Genomic DNA, 23,055 nt, shown 5'->3' with positions numbered 1-23,055 from the left:
GCTCGTCTTTGGGCACGTGGGGACAGACCGCTCCTGTGCCATTAAGATTTCCCTCTTGAAGAGCACCCAGCCTTCCTGGACTCCTCTGCCCTTCAGAACCGCCTCCCAAGGGACTCTACCAACCAGTGTCCTGAGCAGCTCAAAGTCAGCCCTCTGGAAGTCCAATACAGCGGTTTTACTGGTCCCCTTCCTGGCCTTGCCAAGAATAGAGAACTCCACCATGTCGTGGTCACTCTGACCAAGACAGCTCCCGACAATCACATCCTCCACCAGCCCTTCTCTGTTTGCGAAGAGAAGGTCTAGCGGGGCGCCACCCCCGGTAGGCTCACTAACCAGCTGCGTCAGGAAGCTATCTTCCACGCTCTCCAGAAACCTCCTAGACTGCTTTCTCTGGGCTGTGTTGTGCTTCCAGGATATGTCAGGGAAGTTGAAGTCCCCCACGAGAACAAGCGCTGAAGATTTCGCAACTTCTGTCAGCTGCCTGTAGAACTCCTCATCCGTCTCCTCATCCTGGTTCGGCGGTCTATAACAGACCCCGACCAGGACGCTAGCCTTGTTGGCCTTCCCGCCGATCCTAACCCAAAGGGACTCAACCTTGTCATTCCCAGCCTCAAGTTCTACAACATCGAAAGACTCTCCAATATAGAGAGCCACACCACCACCCCTTCTGTGCTGCCTGTCCCTTCTGAAGAGCTTATAGCCAGGCATTGCAGCACTCCAGTCATGAGAGTGGTCCCACCACGTCTCCGTGATGGCAACCAAGTCGGAGCCTGCCTGCTGCACGATGGCTTCCAGCTCCTCCTGTTTGTTACCCATGCTGCGTGCATTGGTGTAGATGCACTTCAGCTGGGCCATTGCCTTATCCCCCGGCCTTGCTATTGTTTCCCCTGGCACAGCTCCAGCAATCCTTGCTTCAGCCCCATCCCCCTTCTTACCTAGTTTAAAGCCCTCTCAATGAGCCCTGCCAGCTCCTGGCCCAGGATCCGTTTTCCCCTAAAAGACAGGGACCCGTCTGCGGCCATCAGGCCGGGTGCCGAGTAAAGTGCCCCATGGTCGAAAAAAACAAGATTTATGTGTTGGCACCAGCCCCTGAGCCACGTGTTTAACAGGTGGGCTTTCCGTGTCCTCTCTGTACCCCTCCCTGCCACCGTAGGGATGGACGAAAACACCACCTGCACTTCCGCTCCATCCACTAACCGTCCCAGCCCCCTAAATTCTTCTTTGATAGCCTTCAGGCTTCTCTGTTCAATGTCATCACTGCCTGCCTGGACTATTAAAAGAGGACAATAGTCAGAGGGGCGTACCAGGTTGGGAAGCCTCCTGGCAACGTCCCCGACCCTGGCCCCACGGGGGCAGGAGACTTCCCTACGGGTAGGGTCAGGCCGACAAAATAGGGCCCTCTGTTCCCCTGAGAAGAGAGTCTCCGACAACAATAACCCTTCTGTCTTTCTTGGTGGAGGCAGTCCTGAGGCGTGGAGTCGACCTCCTCGCCCCAGGCATCCTCCTGGGAACATTTGCTACCTCTTCCTCACCCACCGGCCTCTCAATCTCTAGGGCCTCAAACCTGTTGCGTAAGGGCACCTGGGAAGGTGGGGCCGGAAGGGGAGGGCATCGCCTGCATTGTCGAGGAGGGACCTGTTTCCATTCCTCCTCAACTCCCATATCCCCTCCCTCTGCCTGACGACAACAGGGCAGGGGGTCCACCCCCATTTGGGGTGTCTCACCTCGGTACCTCTCCTTGAGGCCCTGCAGGGAGTCGCTCCACCAGTCTATCTCCCGCTCACACTCCCTGATACCCCTCAACCTCTCCACCTCCTCCTTGAGCTCCGCCACCATGCGGACCAGGTCATCCACCTGCTCACACCTAATGCACGCAGTTTCTCTGCCTCCCGCCAATGGCAGGAACAGGCTCAGACACTCCTTGCATCCGGTGACCTGAACTGCTGCATTTTTTAACGGGTAGTCGGTCTGCGTGTGTACCGACTTCCTGGAGAGCGCACCGGAGGGGCAGCTTTTGAACGGCTGGGGAGGGGGCGCTGCTGGCTCCGCCTTCGCCTCATCAGCCTCCCTCACGAGGGCTGCCGGCTCCTGGCGGCTCCCTCAAGTAGGCTCGATGCCGGAAAAATTATCCCTGCCTGGCCCAATCCCCCGCTCCACTGCAGAATGCGTCTGCCCCGGAGCCGATCGCCTCAGCAAAAACATGGGCATACAGTATTTTGTAGACAAGGAAAGACGCGGCATTCTACCTTAGGCATGTCTCCATACTAACACAGCCACTTGCCTCCTCACTCACAGCTTTTTGTCAACTGAAATAGATGCATTTTTTTCTTCTACTGGAGATAAAGAAAATGCCTAGAGGAATATATGTGTGTTTGTGTGTGTATATATATATATATACACATATATATAAAGACATAACCAATAATGATAACAGCAGGGTCCAGAAATCTAGCACTGCAGATATTCAAGATTCAGCCTCATTCTGGTCTCATTTTATCAGGATGATGACCTAACATTATCGTTGTGCATCTTATTGCTTCAAGAAACAGTGTTTCTGCTCTCTCTTATAATAAAGCTTTTTTTTTTTTTTTTTTTTTTTTTTTTTTTAAGATTAAGTGATAACTCTGCTCTGCATAGAAGAATGTGCCAGAAGCCTCCATGTTCCTTTTCAACCTGAATTAATCTGTGGTTCTGACTTACTCTGTTATTATTAAAACATTTGCATTGAAAGTTTCTCTGTATGAGCAAAGTACTCCTAAACCTGGAATCTCAACACAAAGATGTTTTGAGGAACCCTATTATTCAAGTATCTACAGAATTAACATTGAGAAGTTTAAAGAAAAAGAAAAAACATAAATGATCTGTTTTTAATGTGGGGATGAGGGAAAGAGGAAAGGAAAAACTGAAATTGTTTGCTTTCTGCAGCTTAAGGGTATAAAAACCAAACCAAAACTACACACTCACACCCACCCACCCACCGTTTTTATCTTCTTGACTTACATAATATTCTCTGTTAAACCTCTCTTCTGAAGATGTTCAGCTTCAGGGGCCCTATCTGACATGATAAACAGACCTTAGTACAGTGTTTCTCCCTCTTTGAAGGTGAATCTGTGCTGAGATAGACAGGTGGGCTGAACAGCCACAAGATACTAGATCACTGCCTAAGAAAGAGGGAGAAGAACATATTTGGAGTTTTGCCATTATTTCACCGGCTGGTGACCTATCTGCAGATTAATAATTGGAAGGCACTAGAGAACTATGATGAAAACTGGAACATTTGTTTTACCTATAAAACTTACAGACCTGCTGCATAAAAAAATCTGTATCGTAACATGGGAGTGAGCTAAAAGCCCAGTTTATGCAGTATTAAGCAACCTGGCCATGACATATGTGGTTTTGCAGTCCTGATGCTCCCATCTGCTACAATGGCATGTAGACCAGCATTTTACAGAAAGTCTTCTGGATTTTATACAAACAGGCCACATGCTGAACTCATGAGGCTGGCCAGTATTATTTTTAAAGTTTTAACAACCTCACAAAACACAGTAGTGCTGTGTCAGAGAAAATACACTGCTGTGATTTCATTTTCTGCCAGTACCTCCACCCGCTTCTGAGTTAACAGATGTTGCCTAGACAATATGAAGGACACTAATGCAGCAATGGATCCTGTGAGAGATTGCTGTTATATTTTATAACTGTTAAGAAAGGGAGGGAAAGAGGGCAAGGATCATGGTAAGTATCTCCCTTTGAGGGTTATTTCTGATTTACCTAGATTGGATTTCAGGGACTAAGGGGACTTCAACTTGCCAGACATCAACTGGGATTACCACACAGCTGACACAAGCAGGCCCAGGAGGTTCCTAAAGCACCTCAATGATAACTTCTTGGTGCAGGTGGAAGGGTGCCAACTAAGAAAGGTGCCCTCCTAGATCTGTTGCTGGAGAATGTCTTTTGGGGACACGGCAATTGGCGGTCATCTTGGTCATAGTGACCATGAAGAAGTTGAGTTTAAAATTTTTGGTGACAGGAGGAAAACTGCCACCATAACTTCAGCTCTGCGTATGGGGAGAGCAGATGTCAGGCTGCTCAGGGAACTAGTTAGCAAAGTCCCCTGGGAAACCACTTTTGAAGGTATCCATCAGTGCTGGTCAGTCTTCAAGCACTGCCTCCTAAAACACAGGATCAGGCAATTCCAAAATATCAGAAGTCAAGCAGGCGGGGCAGGAGGCTAGCTTGGCTGACCAAGGACCTTCTGGAGCTTAGGCATAAAAAGAAAGTGTATGGCTGCTGGAAGCAGGGTCAGGCGACATGGAAGGAATAGAAGGACGTTGTTCGTGTTTGTAGGGAGAAAATTTGTGTGGCCAAAGCCCAATTAGTGTTGAAGCTGGCCAGGTCTGTGGGACACAATAAAAAGTTCTTTTGTTGTTGTTGTTTGTTGGTGGTTTTTTTTTTTGTTTTGTTTTTGTTTGTTTGTTTGTTTGTTTTTGTTTTAGAAAAAAGGAGGACCAGAGAAAACAAAGGTGTACTACTTGATGGGTATGGTCACCTCACAGACAAGGACATAGGCAAAGCAGAGATGTTTAGTGCCTTCTTTGCCTCTGTCTTCACTGCTGATGATGGGCTTTGCGACCCCGGGTGCCCTGAGCTGAAGCACTGTGACGGTGGGAATGATAAACTCCCAAATGACCCTGAATGTGTGTGGGATTTGTTGCTCCACCTGGATCCATAGAATTCCATGGATCCGGATGGGATTCATCCCAGGGTGCTTAGAGAGCGGCTGATGTCATTGCGTAACTTATTATTTTTCAATGATCTTGGGAATCTGGAAAGGTCCCAGTTGACTGGAAATTGGCAAATATTGTACCAATTTTCAAGGACAAGAAAGAGGACCCTGGCGACTACAGGCCTGTCAGTCTCATGTCAGTGCCTGGTAAAATTATGGAGAAGATGATCCTTGAAGTTACTGAAGTGCACCTGGGGAACAATGTAGTCATTGGTCCCAGCCAACATGGGTTCACAAGGGGTAGGTCCTGTATTGACTAACTTGATTTCCTTTTATGATAAGATCTCCCATCTAGTCGATTAAGGGAAACAAGCTGATGTGATTTTTTGGATTTCAGTAAAGATTTTGAAACAGTTTCCCACAGGATCCTACTGGACAAAATGTCCAGCATACAGTTAGACAAAAACATCACACGATGGGTAAACAATTGGCTGATGGGTAGGGCTCAAAGGGTTGCGGTAAATGGGTCCACATCAGGCTGGTGGCCAGTCACCAGTGGGGTCCCCCAAGGCTCCATTTTGGGGCCAGTTCTCTTCAATGTTTTTATAAACAATTTAGGTGTAGGACTAGAAAGTGTTTTGAGCAAATTTGCAGATGATACTAAACTGGGAGGATTTGTGGACTTGGATGAGGGTGGAAAGGCTTTGCAGAGATATCTGAACAGATTGGAGAGCTGGGCGATCACCAACTGCATGAAGTTTAACAAAAGCAAGTGCTGGGTCCTGTACCTGGGTCCCTGAACCTGGCTATACATACAGACTGGGCGATGAGATGCTGGAGAGCAGCCCCACAGAGAGGGATCTGGGGGTTGTGGTTGACAGCAAGTTGAGTATGAGCCAGCAGTGTGCCCTGGCAGCCAGGAAGGCCAACCATATCCCGGGGTGCATCAAGCACGGCATTGCTAGTCGTTCAAGGGAAGTGACTGTCCCACTCTACTCTGCACTGCTGCAGCCTCACCTCGAGTAGTGTGTGCACTTTTGGGCACCACGATACAAAAGGAACGTGAAACTATTGGGGAGTGTCCAGAGGAGGGCTACAAAGATGGTGAAGGGCCTAGAGAGGAAGACATACGAGGAGTGGCTGAGGTCACTAGGCCTGTTCAGCTTGGAAAAGAGAAGGCTGAGGAGAGACCTTGTCACAGCCTACAACCTCCTTGTGAGGGTGAGTGGAGGGGCAGGCACTGACCTATTCTTTTTAGTGACCAGTGATAGGACCTGAGGGAATGGTGTCAACCTGTGACAAGGGAGGTTCAGGCTGGGTATCAGGAAGAGGCTCTTCACCAAGAGTTGTCACACTCTGGAACAGTCTCGCCATGGACATAGTCATGGCACCAAGCCTGTGGGATTTTAAGTGTTTGGACTGTGCTCTTAAGTCATATGATCTGAATTTGTGGTAGACCTAATGGTGCCAGGAGTTGGACTTGCTGACTCTTAAGGTTTCTTCCAACTTGTGATATGCTATGATTCTGTGTATCATCTGTCCATAGGATCACCTGACAGAAAGTTGCCCTGAAATAAGGATCAGAAGCAGCAGCCGAATTATCAAGGAAAGAATTTGAGAGTGAAGCAAAGCGCATTTATTTGCGCAACTGCAGCAGGTAATGGCATGGAAAATTCCTGGAATTCAGGTGAGGCATGGGAAATGTCCCCCACACGGGCAGGTTCTCCTAACAGCACCGGCTGATCACAGACGGACACCTGGCCGCGTTCAGGCCGGTATCGGGGCACAGCTGGCAGCACCCCACGGCCGCCTGCCCTAGGGTGCTGCGGGCACTCGCAGCCCGCTCACGCTCCCCCATTCGCCTGAGGCGGGCTCTCCAGCCCCAACCCCCTGAGAGTACCGCCCGCTGCCTCATGGCGGCTGAGCCGCGCCAGGGAGGCTCCTCCCCGCCGCCCCTCCCCGCTCTCGCGAGAGCGCTGCGGGCGGCCCCGGCTCTGTCGCGACTGGCCGCGCTGCCGCTTTCCGGGCCCCGGCATGGCGGCGCCGGGCTGCGAGGAGGCGCGGGCGGGGGGCTCGGCGCTGGGGGCCGGCCCCTCGCCCAGCGGCGTGGCGCGGCGGCGGGGCCGGACGCTGCTGGTGCGGCACCTGCCCGCCGAGCTGACGGCGGCGGAGAAGGAGGAGCTGCTGCGGCACTTCGGGGCGGCGGCCGTGCGCGTCCTGGCGGACCACGGGCGGCTGGTGAGGGCGCGGGGGCCAGGGAGGAGCGGGGGGAGCGGGGGGGAGCCGCGGGGCCCGGGCGTTGAGGCGAGGCCTGCGGCGCTGCGCTGGGTGTTGCCCTGTGAGGGTGGAGGCGGTGACACGGCTCTGTCCCCTCAGCTCCCCTGTGGTGTTTTTCTTTGCCGCGCTGCTGCGGTGTGGGTGCGTGTATCCGGCCGGGCGGGCTGTTGGCTGGGAGCCTGGTACGCTCCTCAGGTGAGCGGCCTCTGCGGCTCCCGTCCCTGCCACGCTTCCTCTTAGAGGATATCAAAAATACCTCGTTATGAGGATTTTCCTAACATCTGCTATCATAACAGTGTTAACACTCTTATTTTCTTCATACTGACTCTTGTACTGGCAAGATGAAGAAATGTGTTTAAACCAGATGTAAGTTTAAGGTGAACTTAAGGTTTGATCTAACATGGGAAGCGAAAGTTTGTGTTACACTTAGAAAGCAAGGGAAAGTGTTAGTTAGAAACCATCCAGAGCACAACAATAGTTACGACTTCAGTAGCAGGAAAATCAATGCTTCTGGGGGTTGCTTTGATGAAAGTAATTTATTAGGAGCTGCTGAAATAAACTTCCTCTTTTGAAAAGAAGCATCTTAAATTGTAAGCGAGTAGGTACTGATAAAGGTGGCTTTTGCTCACTAGAACAACAGCAACAAAAGTACTGTTTTCTGGTATTCTTCAGACTGTGGGGTTCCCGTCTTCCTTTTTTAACACAAAGTGCCTGTACTACGTTCTTAGCAAACCATTCCCTGGTTCTTTGCAGCACAGTGGAGCTGGATAACTAGTAACTGGAAGTTTTCTAACCTTTTGATTTGAATTCAATATGACATTTTTTTTTTTGTTTGCTCTCCAGAAACATACTGCTTTTGCTACCTTTCCCAGTGAAAATGCTGCTGCAAAGGTTTGTATAGAGTTTGTTACTAAATGTTTTAGAAAAGTACTTTTCTGAATTACCAGTTCTGTTGTACAGTGTTTTACATCTGATCTAGTAGTACTCAGTCTCAGGAAAAAAGATGCAGAGCAATGTCAAGTATTAGAATTGTATTTCAGCGGATGCCCAAAGGATTTGCAAAAATGAACACTCAAATAGAGTCATAGGAAAGATGGGTTGGAAGGGGCTTTTGAAAGTTATCTTGTGGGTCCAACCCATCACTTACGGCAAGGCAAACTTAAATGAGTCGATGCTGATGGTACCTTATCCAGGCTGCATGTGAGTTTCTATATTAACTATAAAACGAACATAAGTTGCTTGTGTTCTGCACGGTCATATATGTGGGAAAATTCAGACATAGTTAATGTACACAATTCAAGACTGCCTTGAATGCCAAGCTTCAGTAAGAAAAAGAAAAGCAACGTGTTCATGGAGGATACGTAGGCAAAGAAGATAACGCTGATAATGCCTTTTAAATATGACTGGTACAAAGTCCATGTCCTGAATTTTTCCCTCCTATATTCTAGGTAGTTTTTTTTAGGTCATGCTATAAATTGGTATTGAAAAAAGGTACAAAGACTGTATGAGGTGAACAACTGTGAATTTAGGTTGCTTTGTGTCAGTTGTTAGCAGCCTATCAGGACTTGCAGAAGGCTAGAGCTTCACAGTGTAAAGAACAGTTAGGCATCTTGATTTTCAGATTCCCAGGTATTACTGGTAGACTACAATGTGCGTAGTTCATGAGAGAGGGATTTTATTTCTTAAAATTGTAGAGATTTACTAGTTGTTAAGGCTGCAGTCTTGCTACTGTGTTCAGATGGCCTAAGTGTGCTATGTCATCTTTCTCTGTTCTGCAGGCAAGAAAGAGGCTGCCAAAAGCAGCACTGTGAAGGTGGGAACTATGTGGCTCTACCACTGCCTGTGTCTAGTAAGACAGGCTTAGCTTTAAAGTAGTTAGGACTCTGCCCTATGACTGGGTTGCCAACCAAAGGAAGAACAGTTATGCTTTGAAACAATTCTGACATTTTTTCTTTTCGTTTCTTTTTTCCATTATAATTACTTGAAGGCTTTGTCAAGACTGCATCAGCTGAAACTTTTAGGTCACACTTTAGTGGTTGAATTTGCAAAGGAACAAGACAGTGCGCAGGTTCTTAGCCAGCCTTTACCCTCAGAGAAATGCAAAAGGTATGTGGATAATAATTCAATTTCTATGTTTGCGGTCAAGGAGAGGAAGTTTTGTATTCATAACATCTTCATAGTACTGCTAAGTCAAAGGATAAACTGTAGCCTTTTAAAAATGTTAATAGAGAGGTTCATAGCTATTCTTCCCATTAGTGTTGTTCCATTCAGTATTATTATGTAATAATTCCCATCCTTACAGATTGGTGTCTTTCACCAGTACGTGGTCCTGTGAGTTTTCATTCACAGAGCAAGACTCCTGTATGCATAAGCTGGCCTCTGTGATATGCAGTTTCCCTGTGTTTAAAAGAGCCTCTTATACGTCTTTCTTTGTGTCAGGATTATAGTTTTATTTTGTTATTAAGCAGTGCATACAGTGTTTTCCTGTTGTTTCTTTCTAATCTAATCAAGGGTTAGGCAGAATTGACACCTGTAGGTATGACTGTGTAAGGCTATACTACTGTAGCCATTGGCTTCTCAGCTGGAGCTGGTTTGCATGTATCTAGCTCAAAACATGAGCAGAGCAAACATAAAACTGTCTCAGGCTCTCTTCAGATATTTAAAGAATATGTAAATAAGTAATAATAAAAACCTAACAATGAATCCCGATGCTAGTGTGACCAACTACTATGATAGTATACAGGTAAACCTGAAAGCCTAACCATGCAATTTATTCATTTTTTAATTAAGTACTTGACAAGCAATTGAAATTCAAACTATCGAAGTGATAGTGATAAAAACTATGTAATTATGTTTAGTTAAGATTAACTTTGGGGTTTTGAAAGTTACTCAATCCACTCTGAATATAAACAAATCAATAATTTAGTATTTTTGATCTTATAGTCTCTGAACAGAGAGTAACATTTTTTTTGTTGTGAGTAGATTTAAGTGAGAAGTGTTTAAACATAGGAAGACTCACTTAAATCTGTGTGAGAATTTGTTCATGTGGGCCTTAAAAGTCTGGCTACCCTGGTTGATCTGGTAATGCTGTTGATAAAAAATACTGTACTAATCTGTTTCTTATGTTTTTGAATTTTTGAAGTGAAACATTTGTATTTTATGGAAGGTAGTTAACTCTTGCCCTGTTTTAGTTAACCTTAAATTATTTTTCTAGTTCAGAAGAGCTGGTGAAAGAGGAAGAGAAGAAAGAACCAAACTGTCTTAAAATAGACAATGGAATTGCACCCAGCCATGGGTTTGTACTTCCTGTACTTTTTTTTATTCTGTTATGGTTTATGTTGAAACAAATGTTAAACACAGTTGAACAAGAGACTGTAGTAGTCTTCTTTTATAGTGCGCTGCTGTTTTACATGAGGAGATGTAGGAATTTTCATAAAGATGAAATTCGTAGATTGTCAGGTTTAGAACCCTCACAGTTGAGTAGTGACTGGTGCTCATGAAGACATGATGCTCTGGATTACATAAAAACCTGCTAGCACAGTTTGCCTCTTTCTCAGGAGGAGCTTAAGGGCTGGCTGGGCTGTCCAAATGTTAATAGCAGAATGCTTTTTTTTTTTTTTTTTTTTTTTTTTTTTTTTTTTTTTTTTTTTTTTTTACATACATGACGAGTAAGTTTCTTTGTAAACTTTGGGTTTACAGTGTTTGAAGATGTTGATTGCTTCCTGTGCTTGTTAGGCTTCCTCCATGTGTTGATAAATTTGTTTTACCCAAGCCCAGTGAGTCTGTCATGCGTTAGGGGACTGACTACTCCTTGATGGTAAAGACTTAATGTAAGTGGCCCAACCAGCCAAAATGATACATGTATGTATCACTGTTCTAGGGGAAATGATAATATTTTGGTGACGTTTCAGGCGTAATGAATAGTTAAATCTTGAGTAATTATTAATTGTTATCAGTTATTTTGTGGTACTGGAGCTAAGATTCTTTGTTTTTATTCTTTTTCCTCAGTCTCACCTTTCCCATCAATTCTTGCCTCAAGTATCTGTATCCACCTCCTTCAAGTACAATTCTAGCAAATATAGCAAATGCCTTGGCGAGCGTGCCCAAATTTTATGTCCAGGTAAGTAAAAACATGCAAAAAAAAAAAAAAAGGTATAAAAATATGTCTCCCCTTCTTAATTATCCACATACCCACAGAAATAGTTTTTGTCATAGTAAATGCAAGTTAGTTTCCTTGTGATAGTGTTAACCAATATTAATTCTTTGCCATGCTGAGATAATAAGTTACTTCAGATAAAACAAGTTTTAATTTAATTAAAGACTTAACTGGATGTGATCATCCTAATTAGATTTGACTTGAGCACTTCTAACTTCAAACTGAGAAGAGGATTTATGTACTACTTTGATAAGCCTTTTTAGGGTGTTGCTTGCATTTATTATTAGTGTTGCATCTCAAGTTCAGGTTTTCTTATTTTTTAGTAAGATATGTAGTTGTGCTCTCAGTAAAACTATGCTGATTTACACCTACCAGCAGCTATCAGCTGTGATATCCAGCAAGGAACTCATACTTAATTCCCTAATGAAAATATTATTTCTCTTGAATTATTTCAGGTACTTCATCTTATGAATAAAATGAATCTTCCTCCACCTTTTGGACCAATTACTGCTCGCCCTCCCATGGTAACTTGTTTAATACTCATTTTAAGTAGTGTAAAAAGGCTTCGTAATATAAAATGTAGGCAACGTGGGAAGAGATCTAAAGTTCAAACTTGTAAAAGTTGAAGTGTCTTGTGAATAGCAAATACGCCTGCATTTCATTGGGTAAGCTGTGTATGTTAGTCTTCTAAAGAAACCATTTCAGTTATACTCAAATAAACATGTATGACAGCAGTATTGGAGTATTTCAAACCACCGAGTTTAAAGGCAGGGAGGTTGTAGCATCATATTAAAGATGCATTGCTAGAAAATTGCTAGCCTATTGCCTTAAAAAGATAGTTACATTCTTTTATCTGTGTGTTTCTTAGCAGTTCTAATTAGATTCAGATTGTTAATGAGATTGTACAGAGCTTTTTGATTTGATTTGCTGTCTCTGGAGTGTTTTTTGAAAGAGGTGGGGTAAGGGCAACTGGCAGAGGCTTAGAGGGAGCTGTTCCTGTAGAAGTCTAAAGGGAAATAAAACTACTGTCTCTGTGGTTTTGGTTTTCCTAAACTAGCCTGATAGCATAGTTTAACTGATTGCCAGTGGAAGATTGAGCAAGTGAGGACTTAATGTAGCCCTTGGTGTTAGTGCCTTTGGGTATCATGAAGCTCTGCTTCACTAGGTTTTGTGGTTTGCCTTAACAGAACAGCTTGTTCTTAATAACAAAGGTATGGATCTGGCTTGTATAGAAAACTATAAAAATTATCAAATAAATTAATTCATACCGATGTTTCAGAGGGAAAAAAAATCACAACTTTGCCTGGTATTGGGCTGGGTTAAGCTCTGTGAAGTTAGCAGTCATGCAGAAATTAGTAAGGTGAGAAGTCAGTCATTAGAATACGTAGCACAGTTTCTAAAGGGTGCACAGTATATCTAAGGCTTATCTACAACAGTGCTTTATGAAATTGATGGTACATAAAAGTAGTTGTTAACTGTAGCAGGATTGTTGAAGGTGGGACTGGAGGTGATTTTGTATATAGACTGTTTGTTACAAGATGAGGTTCCGTAATCTTAATGGGAAAACAGATTCCTTTCATGAAATTCTCACTGCTTAGAAATGCTGTAACTTTCATAGTTGGTGGAAAGAAAGTTCAGTGTAGAACCTGAGGTGGTTTGGGAGGTTAAGGCTCCTTGTGTATGTTTTGACAATACTCCTCTCAAAAAAGTCCTTATAAAAAAGTGCAAAATAAAAACCCGTGGATGTAATTTCAATTTTTATGTTTAACGCTTCAAATTAAAATTACAGAAATATTCACTGTTGCGTTTCAGACAGCAGCAAACTTTTTTTTTTTTTTTTTAGTGTGGAAGTTTTCATTTCTAAAGTAGTTTATCAAAATACTGTCAAGGTCCCTGCAAATGTACTTTAAAAAGTTGTTTCTAGCCTTCTTGTAATTTACTGCTTGATCCTTTTTGTTATGTGCAAGGAAAACAAGATAGTCACTTTTTTAAATAAAAATTTTGCCTAAAGATTTTTTCCTTTCTCCCCATATTTAGTATGAAGAGTATTTACCAGTGCCTGTGCCACCTCCCCCAATCCCACCTCTGCCTCCTGAAGAGCCTCCTTTGCCTGAAGAGGAAGAAGAGCAAGTATCTAGCGAGGATGAATCAGAATATGAAAGTGATAATGAGGAGGAAAAAGAGAGGTTTGCATTTTAGTCATTTGCAGGCTTTTGTGTGGTTTTTAAGTGGTGTTTTTACTTGTATAGATTTCAGTTCTGCCAGTGGTGAAATCCTTGAACATTCTCAAGGAAGCTCCAGAGCAACTTGAAAACAGTAGGACAATGCTGTTCTGAACCACAGTAAGACAAAACATTGTCATGTGGTGTACAAATTATCATGTTTCTGTGTGCGAATAATGAAAACAAAACTCATCGTGAAGAAAGAATGCAAGTATAAGGAAGTAATAATTGATTTGTTTTCTGGTTTCTTCAGTTCTATACATTTTTAGTGAGTTAACTACTCGGCCTCAATTGTTTGTGCACTCTGACTTCCAAACTGTTCTTTGTATATCAGTGTGTATTGCTATAAGTAATAATAATGTGCGTGCTGAGGATTTTCTTACAGCTTTAGAGCTGAATTGGTGTAAATTAGAACTGTTTTTTAAGCTTTGTAATAATAGTAAATGAAGAAACAGTCTTCTTTTCCTGCCATTTAAACTGACAGGAAAAGTAAATGAGGAAATAACTAGCTATATGCAGAAAATACATGCATTTGGAAAAAAACAAAAGGTTCTGTTAGGTGAAAATGGCATTATGACAAAGGTTCAGCTTGGAGCTTTTTACTGCTTTGATGTCCAACTTAAATGCATACTTTGGGAAGAAAAGGATGTCACTGAACTCATGATTTTGTTTTTTCCCTTATGTGATGCTCCTTTACTCCAGGTATATCAGATTACTGTAACTATAACAATAGTTTTAGTGTGGTTTAGATCTTAAAGCAGCTTGACAAATAACTTGTGTTCTGAAAAGTTGCATTTCCAGGGTTTTAAGGAAGGGAGAAGGGTTATATTTGCGCATATGCATTCTCAAACCGTGCTTCTTTTTTTTTTTTTTTTTTTTATCATAGAATGACCAAATTGATGGAATTAGCAACCCTTCAGCCTAAAAGACCAATAAACACAAAGAGGCGTGGTGTTAGAAAAAAACAAAGAATTAAAGATTTACTCAATGTTCCAGTGTGTGCTCCCCACAGGTTTGTATTATTTCTATGGTGCTTCCTCTTTTTAAGAAAACTATTCTTTTTTACTAAATGTCTTTTTTCTGCGTTCTGTTTGCTTTAGTGTTGTGTTGATAAAAGTATTCTTTTCTCACTGATACGTAATTAGTCCAAATTGTCACATAGTTTGAACTAAATTCTGCTCAACAACTTCAGTGTGTGTGATGTTTGCATAGTTGAAGCTCTTTATCTTGCTATCAAACTAATCAAGAATCCCTTTTTCATTAAAAAAAAAAAAAAAAGTCATATCACAGTGCTGACAGAAGTGATCTGGATTTATTGCCTGGGGTAACTGTCTTAAAAAATAAAAACTGCTTTGGCCTAAGTCATTTTGATTTTTGAAATTGCAGTACTCTGGAACAGTAGATATTAGTGAAGTATTTCTATCCAGTGATGATCTACTGAGAATGCATTTTTTTCAACAGCCTTCCTCTTCCTCCAAGTGCTTTGGTATATTTTTATACTATGTGAGAGCAGCAGACGTGATGATTATTTTTCTTATTGAGGTTCCCTACAGCTTTTTGGGAAGTGTCTGCATATATTGTAATATAGGATGTTCTTTTTTTGTTGTTGTTTTCAGTGTCAGTCAAATGTATTTGCAGTGTTTTAATCAAATTAAATTGTATTAAATGAAATTTATGAAATGAAATTTATGGAACTTGTTTATTTGTGATAAAAAAAAAGTAGGATGAACTCTATCTGGAATAGATCTTTTATTGAGTATGCATTTGTCAGTCACTGAATCTTTAATGTTTTTTGTTTTAAACAGTAATATGCACCCTACACTGTCACCTTCAGATGTCTTTGAGCAGCCACAGCATGTAGGTCATAAAAAAATTGAGTTCCATATTACTACTGACATCCCATCTGTTCTTCAGATAAACTCGGAAAGAGAAGAAAAAAATGGTAGGAGTATATACTTCAAATTTATTTAATATTAACTTGAAAAAAAAAGCTGTTTTCCAGAGAAAGCTGTTAGAATTCCATTGCCTACATTTTTTCTTCTTTTGTGTTGGAGGAGTTTTCATAAATTGTATCTGTCAAGGTCTGTTTAAAAAACAAACCTTGGTTTAAGAACACCAACTTGAATCTTGTCTGCATTTGTTGTTTTTTCCTATTTTAAAGCACAGAGCTCTGTGCTTTGGTATAGTAGAGGATCTAGAGGATTTTGAAGGTCTTTTGAAGTTCACCATGTTTAATGGTGAACTGCTTTTATAAAAATTTAGGTTACTTTTAACAAATACTGTACAAACGCATTCACATTATAGTGTAATTGAATATATGAAGCTAATTTTAGATTTTCCCTTTCCAGCTCTTAGACTAGTATTCATGTGTTTGCCAGCTTCTTCTCTGTGACACAGTGATAATCTGCTATACCATGCTAACTGTGAAGTGTGATGATTTCTAGAAGGGTTGTGGGTCAGTCTGTTTTTCAGTATTTTACAATAATACACTTTTTTTTTTTTTTTTAATGAAAATTAAGTAAACTGTTCATACAGGCTTGAACAGTGGGCTCACTTTTAATTTAACCGGCATGTGGTGCAGCTGTTCTTGGTAATGCAGTTGATTTCATTGAGCTATATAGATCAAATGTATTTGTCAAGCCAGGAAATAAGACACATTTCCTTAACGATGTGTTCATGTTTAGTTACAGAGTCAACTATGTTCAAATGTTACTAAAAGGAATATACTTTTTTGTTTGCTGTTGTTCCTCTTGTGAATAATTATATGAGCTACTTGTTTAATGTGTTCAAATTACAGACCTTCATGCTGCTGCGGAAGAAATCAATAACACAGGATTTGGAAGGATTTTCCCAGCTCCTAGCTCAAATGATAAAATGGAAACTGAGGAAGAAGATGAGGAAATACCATCAGAATTTATTTCTAGAAGGGAACTAGAAAAAAACAGGCTTTCTAGAGAAGGTACAATGACGAGAATAAATTATTTAATAGATCTTTGCTTTGTTGTAATGAAAAGTTTTAAGTATTTCTTCTTTTAGTTTATTGCATACAATTTTATAATTTGTCTTGTACTGAGCAAAAATATACAATAAATACATGACCTAAAATATTTAGACTGTTTTTCTGTCTTCTTCAAGAAATGGAAAAATTTTCTGTCTTCAAAAACTATGAGCCAGGTGATCCAAATTGCAGAATATATGTGAAGAATTTAGCTAAACAAGTTCAAGAAAAGGTAGGTAAACAGCAAAATTTGAATGTTTATCAAAAAGTCTTTTTAGCAGCTTTCTTCTTATGCCTGTCCTTTAATTGCAGGATCTTAAGTTCATTTTTGGAAGATACGTGGACTTCCAGTCAGAACTGGAACGAAATATGTAAGTGACTTTGATACTTGGTTAAAAGTAAACTTTTACCAGTTTATAATACTGGTGAAAATTATGATTTGAAAACTAGTCATTTTTACTTTTTTCCCCGCTCTTTTCTTTCTGCTTCCGTGTTTTTATGGGGGAAAAATGCTTCTCATCTGAAAATCTTCCTTCATCAGAAATACAGAAATAAAACATATTTTTTGCACAGTTTCTGAAGACCTCATTATTTTTGCCTTTATATTTTGCTTACTAAATTTACTGTTTATTGGCTGAGCAATGCAGAATGAATACAGTGCAGATAATAGTGTGTATCTGGTCAATTTGCATACCTTGTATTTATTGCAGTTGCACACCAACGTCCAGTCCTGCAACCTAATGCCACTAAATAGCTTCTCCCAGCCTCCAATGACTTAATGCCTGCACGTAGGCACTGTTTCTATTTTTGACATTCCTACTTTATGCATGAGCATTGTATCTGTACTGTGAAATATCAGTGTGTTTAAACAATACTTCCTAATTCTCAATTTTGCCTCTAGGTTTGATATACGTTTGATGAAAGAAGGTCGTATGAAGGGACAGGCTTTCATTGGACTTCCTAATGAAAAAGCAGCTGCTAAAGCTTTAAAAGAAGCAAACGGATATGTCTTATTCGAAAAACCCATGGTGGTTGTATCTTTTTTTGTCAAATTACATTATATTCTCTGGAATTTCTGTCAGTCTCTAGTTTTGTCTCTATAGAGGGTTCTGCTTTGTTAGAATTTGATGGCAGGAGAAGATACCTTAAGAAAACCAGACAGCATACCCTAGCATGCTATTGGTAATTTTATTATAACTTATATGTAGACACCCCTTCTGAAATAGGAAAGTAAGTGTGCTTTATGTAAGACTTAAATTGACTTTTCTGCTCTTTGATCCTGAAAACACAATCAAAAAGATAATTTAGCTTGTATAACCATTGCATTTAAATTAGGTAGGTTTTTCAACTTGGTTAAGCATACATTTGCAGAATTGGGAGGTCAAGTGAGTTGTTTTGTGTTTGTGTGTTTTTTTTTTTGTTTTTTTTTTAGCATAATGTACAAACTCCTTTTGTCAAGGATTTACATTCACAAATATGTGTTCTATTTCAATTACAATGTAAAACCAAGAATATTTAGAAATGCCCCTGTCAGAGTCAGCCCTCTTTGTTTAGATTTCTTTTCCGGGTGGAACTGTTAGTTACTTTGCAGGCAACTATTAGTTACCTTTTTTGCTTGGATTGTCTTTTTTTTTTTTTTTTTTTTTTTTTTTTTGTTAAGGTATTAAATCTTCACCTGTCCCTTTTTTTCACTTAAGTGTTTTTTAGTTTATTTCCTTTCTTTGTAGTCTTGTTCCCTCCAGCCTGTTCTCCTTTTTCTTTTTTTCTTTTTTTTTTTTTTTTTAATATTTTTTCCTCCCAGGTATCTTTAGAGATCTTGAGTGTGTCCTCTGCTTTTATTTGTCAGTTTGCACCTGCACCTAAACAATTCCTAATTTGTCCTTCTTACTTAGTGTTGTGAACTCCTGAATAGCTATCTTAATGAATGCTGCAGTTCAGCAAGGTCCTAATCTTCGACTAGTATACACTATTGTTACCATATTTAATACCATAGTAGAACTCAGTCACAGAAAAACAAAAGGATGGTTTTTAAACTACCCTTTGCTGAAATTACGCTCCCATTTTGCTCCTTGGTTGACTCCTCTGTTTATCATTGGCACTTGTGGTCCTTAACAGAATCTCAGCAATTTGCTCGTTCAGCTAGACCAAAGCAGGATTCCAATGAAGGCAAAAGAAAAAAATAGAACGCTGCAGAAGGTATGGATTCTCTGCCTAAAAAAAAAAAAAAAGTTGTGGTGGTGTTGTGTTTTATTTATTTATTTAATGTCTGCTTTGGGAATAGTAATGGTGAAATAGAAATATTCCATACAAATTTTCTTTTCTTCAATATGTTCTAGTAGAAAAACAGGCTGCAAGATGCGTAGTTGTTGTGAGATAAAAATGTTGCTTTATCAAACTCTGTTTGGAATCCCGGAGACTTGCCAGTTCCATAATCCTGAGATCCTATGGTGGTTGTCAGTTTTTCTGATCCTTAATCTGGGGGCTCATGACCTGGGGAGAAAAAGTTTGTGGAATCTGATCAATTAGCTTATAGTAATATTCTGAGGTTTTGGCTTTGAAAAGGGTTGCTCCTTTGCCCCCTCCCAGACACACACACACATTGTAAAGGGCCTTTGGTAACTTTGGAAAATGAGATCTTAGTAATTTTGCGGCATCCTTCAAGCTTGTCTCATTTGGGAAAGGACAGTTACTTACAGAGTGCACTGGTGCTAATTCTTGGCATTTCTGTCTAAACAGATGAGAAACTTCTAGTAGAAAGCAATCACTTTATTTCCTACCATACAACTTCATTTCTGCTTACTCTTAAGTATTTACTTTATAGTGAGTAACTCTGGCAAAATCAGCTGTAATTTTAACTGTGAGCATTTTCATGGCCCCAAAGATTTTAGTGAACGGTCATATTAGCATTTGAAGTAACTGTTGGAAGACAGAAGCACTCTGTGCTCAGCCTGCACTCTTTGATAGCACCAATAGCTCAAATTTAAAGGGCGTTTATCTGAATTACATATAGTTGGGCATCACTCTGATTATCCATCCTTATATCTTAATGCAATTGAACTTGCAGCTCAGGTTGAGTGTTTCTGAAACATTTTGCTTACTCAAGCATACTTTTTAATCTGGATGTTTTGATGATTATTACTCTTGAAGAAAACTGAAGTTTGAAAGCAAAGATGTAAACAAATGATTTTTATTCTTTAAAAATTGTTTTGATTCCCTGGTACTATTGTTATGAGGGTACTATTTCTATTCATAACAGCCACTTCAGTTGTAGGTTTCTTGTTGTGTCAGTTGTCTAAAACGTTTCATCAGATTCCCATAGAGCTTGTTTACCTCATTTCTGCTGTTTGGTCTTACTAGTTCCTATTCTGAGTTACTTGTTTGTGGTTTGCAAAATTTGTATCTTTTATTAAATTAAAGATAACTTTTTTTTTACAGGCATTCTTTTGTATTCGTTGTTGAAAGTAGACAAATGAGCTGTGACTAAATTATTCTGTATTATATTTTTTCTAGTGTGGGATAAGAATAATATTTCTTAAAATGCAAAAAAAAAAATGTATTTTAGCTAGTGGAAAGCCTTACAAGTGAAGTCTGAATGGTTTTATTTAAGGCATTCCATACCTTTCCAGGTAGTTTACTCTGTTAAATTTGATTCTGACTTCACTAAATGTGCTAAATAATACTTGAATTGCTTACAGAAAATAGGTGCACACTTGACTATTAATCATGTTGATGATCAACTCAGTAGCTATTTCTAGAATGAGCAAACATTTATGCAAGACTTATTTGTACATCTGAAAGTCTAGATCCGTTATCTTGCTGTCACTGATTTAATATTTCGTGGATAGGACTTCTTCCTTGCCTTGCCCATTTATACGTAAAGATCAGAGTGCACCACAGACTAATGCAGATCCCTTGGAATCCTGAAGGTTTTAGCACAGATTATTTCATTCACTTCCAAGCTAATGATGAGGCTGAACCCTATTTATACACAAATGTGTTCTCCTGTCCCTGCTTTGATGGATGCTGCTGATTTGTGATGCAAAATTCCATGATAAAATTTGACTGTGTAAGCAAGAAGGACGTAAGAATCTTACTTAAAAAATACACGTGTATAAATAAATTTATGCAAACATCTGGAAGACGTCAAATTTGATCTGTCCTGCATCTCAGTATGGTTTTTCTTTTTTTGTAAGAAGGCTAAATTGATGTAAGTTTAAACTTTGATTATTTTTGAACAGGAAGAAATGGTGATTAAGTCATGAAATTTATTGCAAATACTTTGTTATTTTCTCTATAAAGTTTTTTTTTACTTGTAGAGAAAATACATATGGTTTGTAAAAATACTGTGACTCGTTAACTGAAATGTCTTTTTCTAATGGTCTGACAAAACCTTCCTTCAGTTGGTATTTGGGGTGACTATGTTTTCTGTAGCTAAAATACAATTTATTGGGATAAGGGTTATGTAGAAGAAACCGATGTTGAGAGGTCACCAGCTTCTTTGTAGAGAGTAAGTGACCTGAAAGCCTGCATTGAATGGAAACATGATTGGGTTTTGGACCTGATGGAAAAAGTGAGTCTGTAAAACTGAAAGACTTGAAGGAGAATTAATGAGACAGAACAGTCTGGTATTGTCCTAGTGGTTACCAAAAGATGTGCTTACTTTTGCGTATGGAGTTTGTGTTGGTGGACTCATCAGCCCTCATTAAATCTTGTAAGGAGTCAAAAACGTATTTTATTAAACAAGGCATTTTTGTTTATGATAGGTAGCATAAAATTGTGTGTGCAATACTGAGAATCAAGTAAAATTAAACAACATTCTGCTGTTCTTCTTTAGAAACATTCCTGCGTAAATACTGCAATAATACTGTCATGCAGAGTGTATCCTTTCTTGTTGTATCCTTTTTTGTGCAATGTTTCCCATAGCACTCAACTACCTCTTAAGTTTTACACCTAGAGTAGGTGTGGGGAGGAGTTTATACATTTTAGAATTTGAACTAATCTGGCAATTTTAAAAGCAAAGGGCACTTTTTCAGGGGAAAAAAAATCAGAGTCATCTTTGTTGGGTGAATAGATGCAATGAAGCTTCATAATCCTAAAAGGTGGCCTTCACCTTTTTCTTCAAAGGTTATATAACTTGATTTGTGATACAATTCCTTAGCTTGTATGGGCTCGAAGTGTTACACTGATGTGTGTGGAGCTGTGCTGAGCTCACATTGAGGATGCCTTGCTTTTCTTTAAATAAATATTGTATGTCACAAAGCCATTCTTACTGTTATTAAAGGGTAGGCAAGTGTCTTAGTTTGATTTCTGTTGTCCTGGTATATGAGAAACTGTATTGATTTTAGTCTGTACTTTCCTTTTTCTTTTTTGAGTAGAGAACAAAATCTAATAGTATCTCATAATGAAGTAATAGAGTTTGGCATTGAACTATTAATCACTGCTACTATTTTGTTTTTATTTTTTCTATGCACTGAGGTAGTGTGTAGAACTTCTATGAGAGTTATATAGCACACTGACTTATATTTGTCTTGTGGATTTTGTATTATGTTATTGTTTAATTTACTGTAGTATAAAATTAATACAGGCTGTATCTGTTAAGTCAGATTTTTTTTTCAGATAGCAATTTTAGAATATTAAGCATCTTTCAATTTAGTTGTCAAAAGAAAGCATATCACTACTATTATCTGGCTGTTCATACTTCTAACGTGCCTTTGTGATGTTCCAGGTCCTTTTTGTGTTCCAGCTCTTTCAAGTATTACCAAGCTTGGCGAAGAAGCAGTGTAATCATCAGGACTCTGAACTGTGCGTAGTGCATTTCTAAAGTATTTAATGCAGAGTATAAATTTTCTCATCTTAAAGATTCAAAATGTGTTGAAACTGTCATGAGATTTATCCAATAAATGTATGTACGTTGCTTTTGAAATATCTAATAAATTATTTCCTTTCTCTTAATTTTGCGTTTGTTTGTGGGATTTGGGACTGGGAAGAAGGAAGACAATTTTTTTTTAAGAGGTAAAGAATCCAGTTGTAATTGTACAACATGTTCTAGATGATTCACAATATGTGTTCATAGGCGTATAGGGTGAATGTTCTCTTTGTTAAATCTGATGTTCAGTTGATGCTGGTTCAGGGTATAAAAGGTAAGTAAATCTCTAAAATATCCTTAGTGTAAACCTTACCATGGAAACCAAACTGGACTGGTGCACTGGCATGAATTCATTCTGTGTAACTAGCTATTTTGAATTTTTTCCTTAATAATTCATTGTTTATTCACATGTTGAAAGATGCCACTAGTGCGACTAAAGTAGTTGAAACAAGTTTAACAGTTCAAACACTGTTAAACTAGCATAGGTGCCCTGGTGAAACATGTTTAAAAAAAATTAATGTGAAGGGCACAAAGTAAGATCTGTTGCATACTGAGGCTAGCGCAGCTTTCCAAAATCACATGGGAAACGTTGCAATGACACTTGTCGAGAAGGTCCAATAGATTTAAAGATAAAATTATTCTATAAAATACGAATTCACAAGTGATGGTGTGATAACAAGCTAGTGTAAAGATGTTTTGCCTTATCCCAGTTGAAGACAGTCTAAATCGGTTGCTGGACCAAAAAATACATTATGATAGCTGTTTTTCTGTATGATCTCAATTAACAGATACTCAAAAATGCCTTTACTTGAA

The 23,055-nt window shown here is 39.9% G+C and overlaps 1 protein-coding gene across 2 annotated transcripts; it reads left to right on the top strand.

Moving 5' to 3' along the window:
* Window positions 1-6,757: 6,757 nt before the first annotated feature.
* Window positions 6,758-22,328, top strand: RNPC3 (RNA binding region (RNP1, RRM) containing 3). 2 transcript variants are annotated; one of them, XM_032192745.1, is made up of 15 exons: window positions 6,758-6,961; window positions 7,844-7,891; window positions 8,988-9,106; window positions 10,215-10,295; window positions 11,009-11,120; window positions 11,612-11,680; window positions 13,194-13,342; window positions 14,265-14,390; window positions 15,184-15,320; window positions 16,176-16,337; window positions 16,514-16,608; window positions 16,689-16,747; window positions 17,278-17,410; window positions 18,500-18,572; window positions 22,102-22,328. In XM_032192745.1, exons 1-14 carry the CDS (start codon window positions 6,758-6,760, stop codon window positions 18,557-18,559), a joined length of 1,554 nt encoding a protein of 517 aa, XP_032048636.1. In that variant the 3' UTR covers window positions 18,560-18,572; window positions 22,102-22,328. The 2 variants fall into 2 exon arrangements, with proteins under 2 accessions (XP_032048636.1, XP_032048635.1); XM_032192744.1 differs by having other exon boundaries at window positions 21,211-22,328.
* Window positions 22,329-23,055: the final 727 nt, after the last annotated feature.

The sequence above is a fragment of the Aythya fuligula genome, chromosome 8, assembly GCF_009819795.1.
Source record: "Aythya fuligula isolate bAytFul2 chromosome 8, bAytFul2.pri, whole genome shotgun sequence".
NCBI classification, from domain to species: Eukaryota; Metazoa; Chordata; class Aves; order Anseriformes; family Anatidae; genus Aythya; species Aythya fuligula.
The sequence above is the reverse complement of the archived record's forward strand: the minus strand, read 5'-3'. Positions and strand labels throughout refer to the sequence as shown.

Excerpts from the sequence above, each read along its gene's own strand:
- RNPC3 (XM_032192745.1), top strand. The coding sequence starts at position 6,758 with ATGGCGGCGCCGGGCTGCGAGGAGGCGCGGGCGGGGGGCTCGGCGCTG. Across the intron at positions 9,107-10,214 it reads CCCTCAGAGAAATGCAAAAG|TTCAGAAGAGCTGGTGAAAG; the intron begins GTATGTGGATAA and ends TTATTTTTCTAG. Across the intron at positions 16,748-17,277 it reads TCAGAACTGGAACGAAATAT|GTTTGATATACGTTTGATGA; the intron begins GTAAGTGACTTT and ends TTTTGCCTCTAG.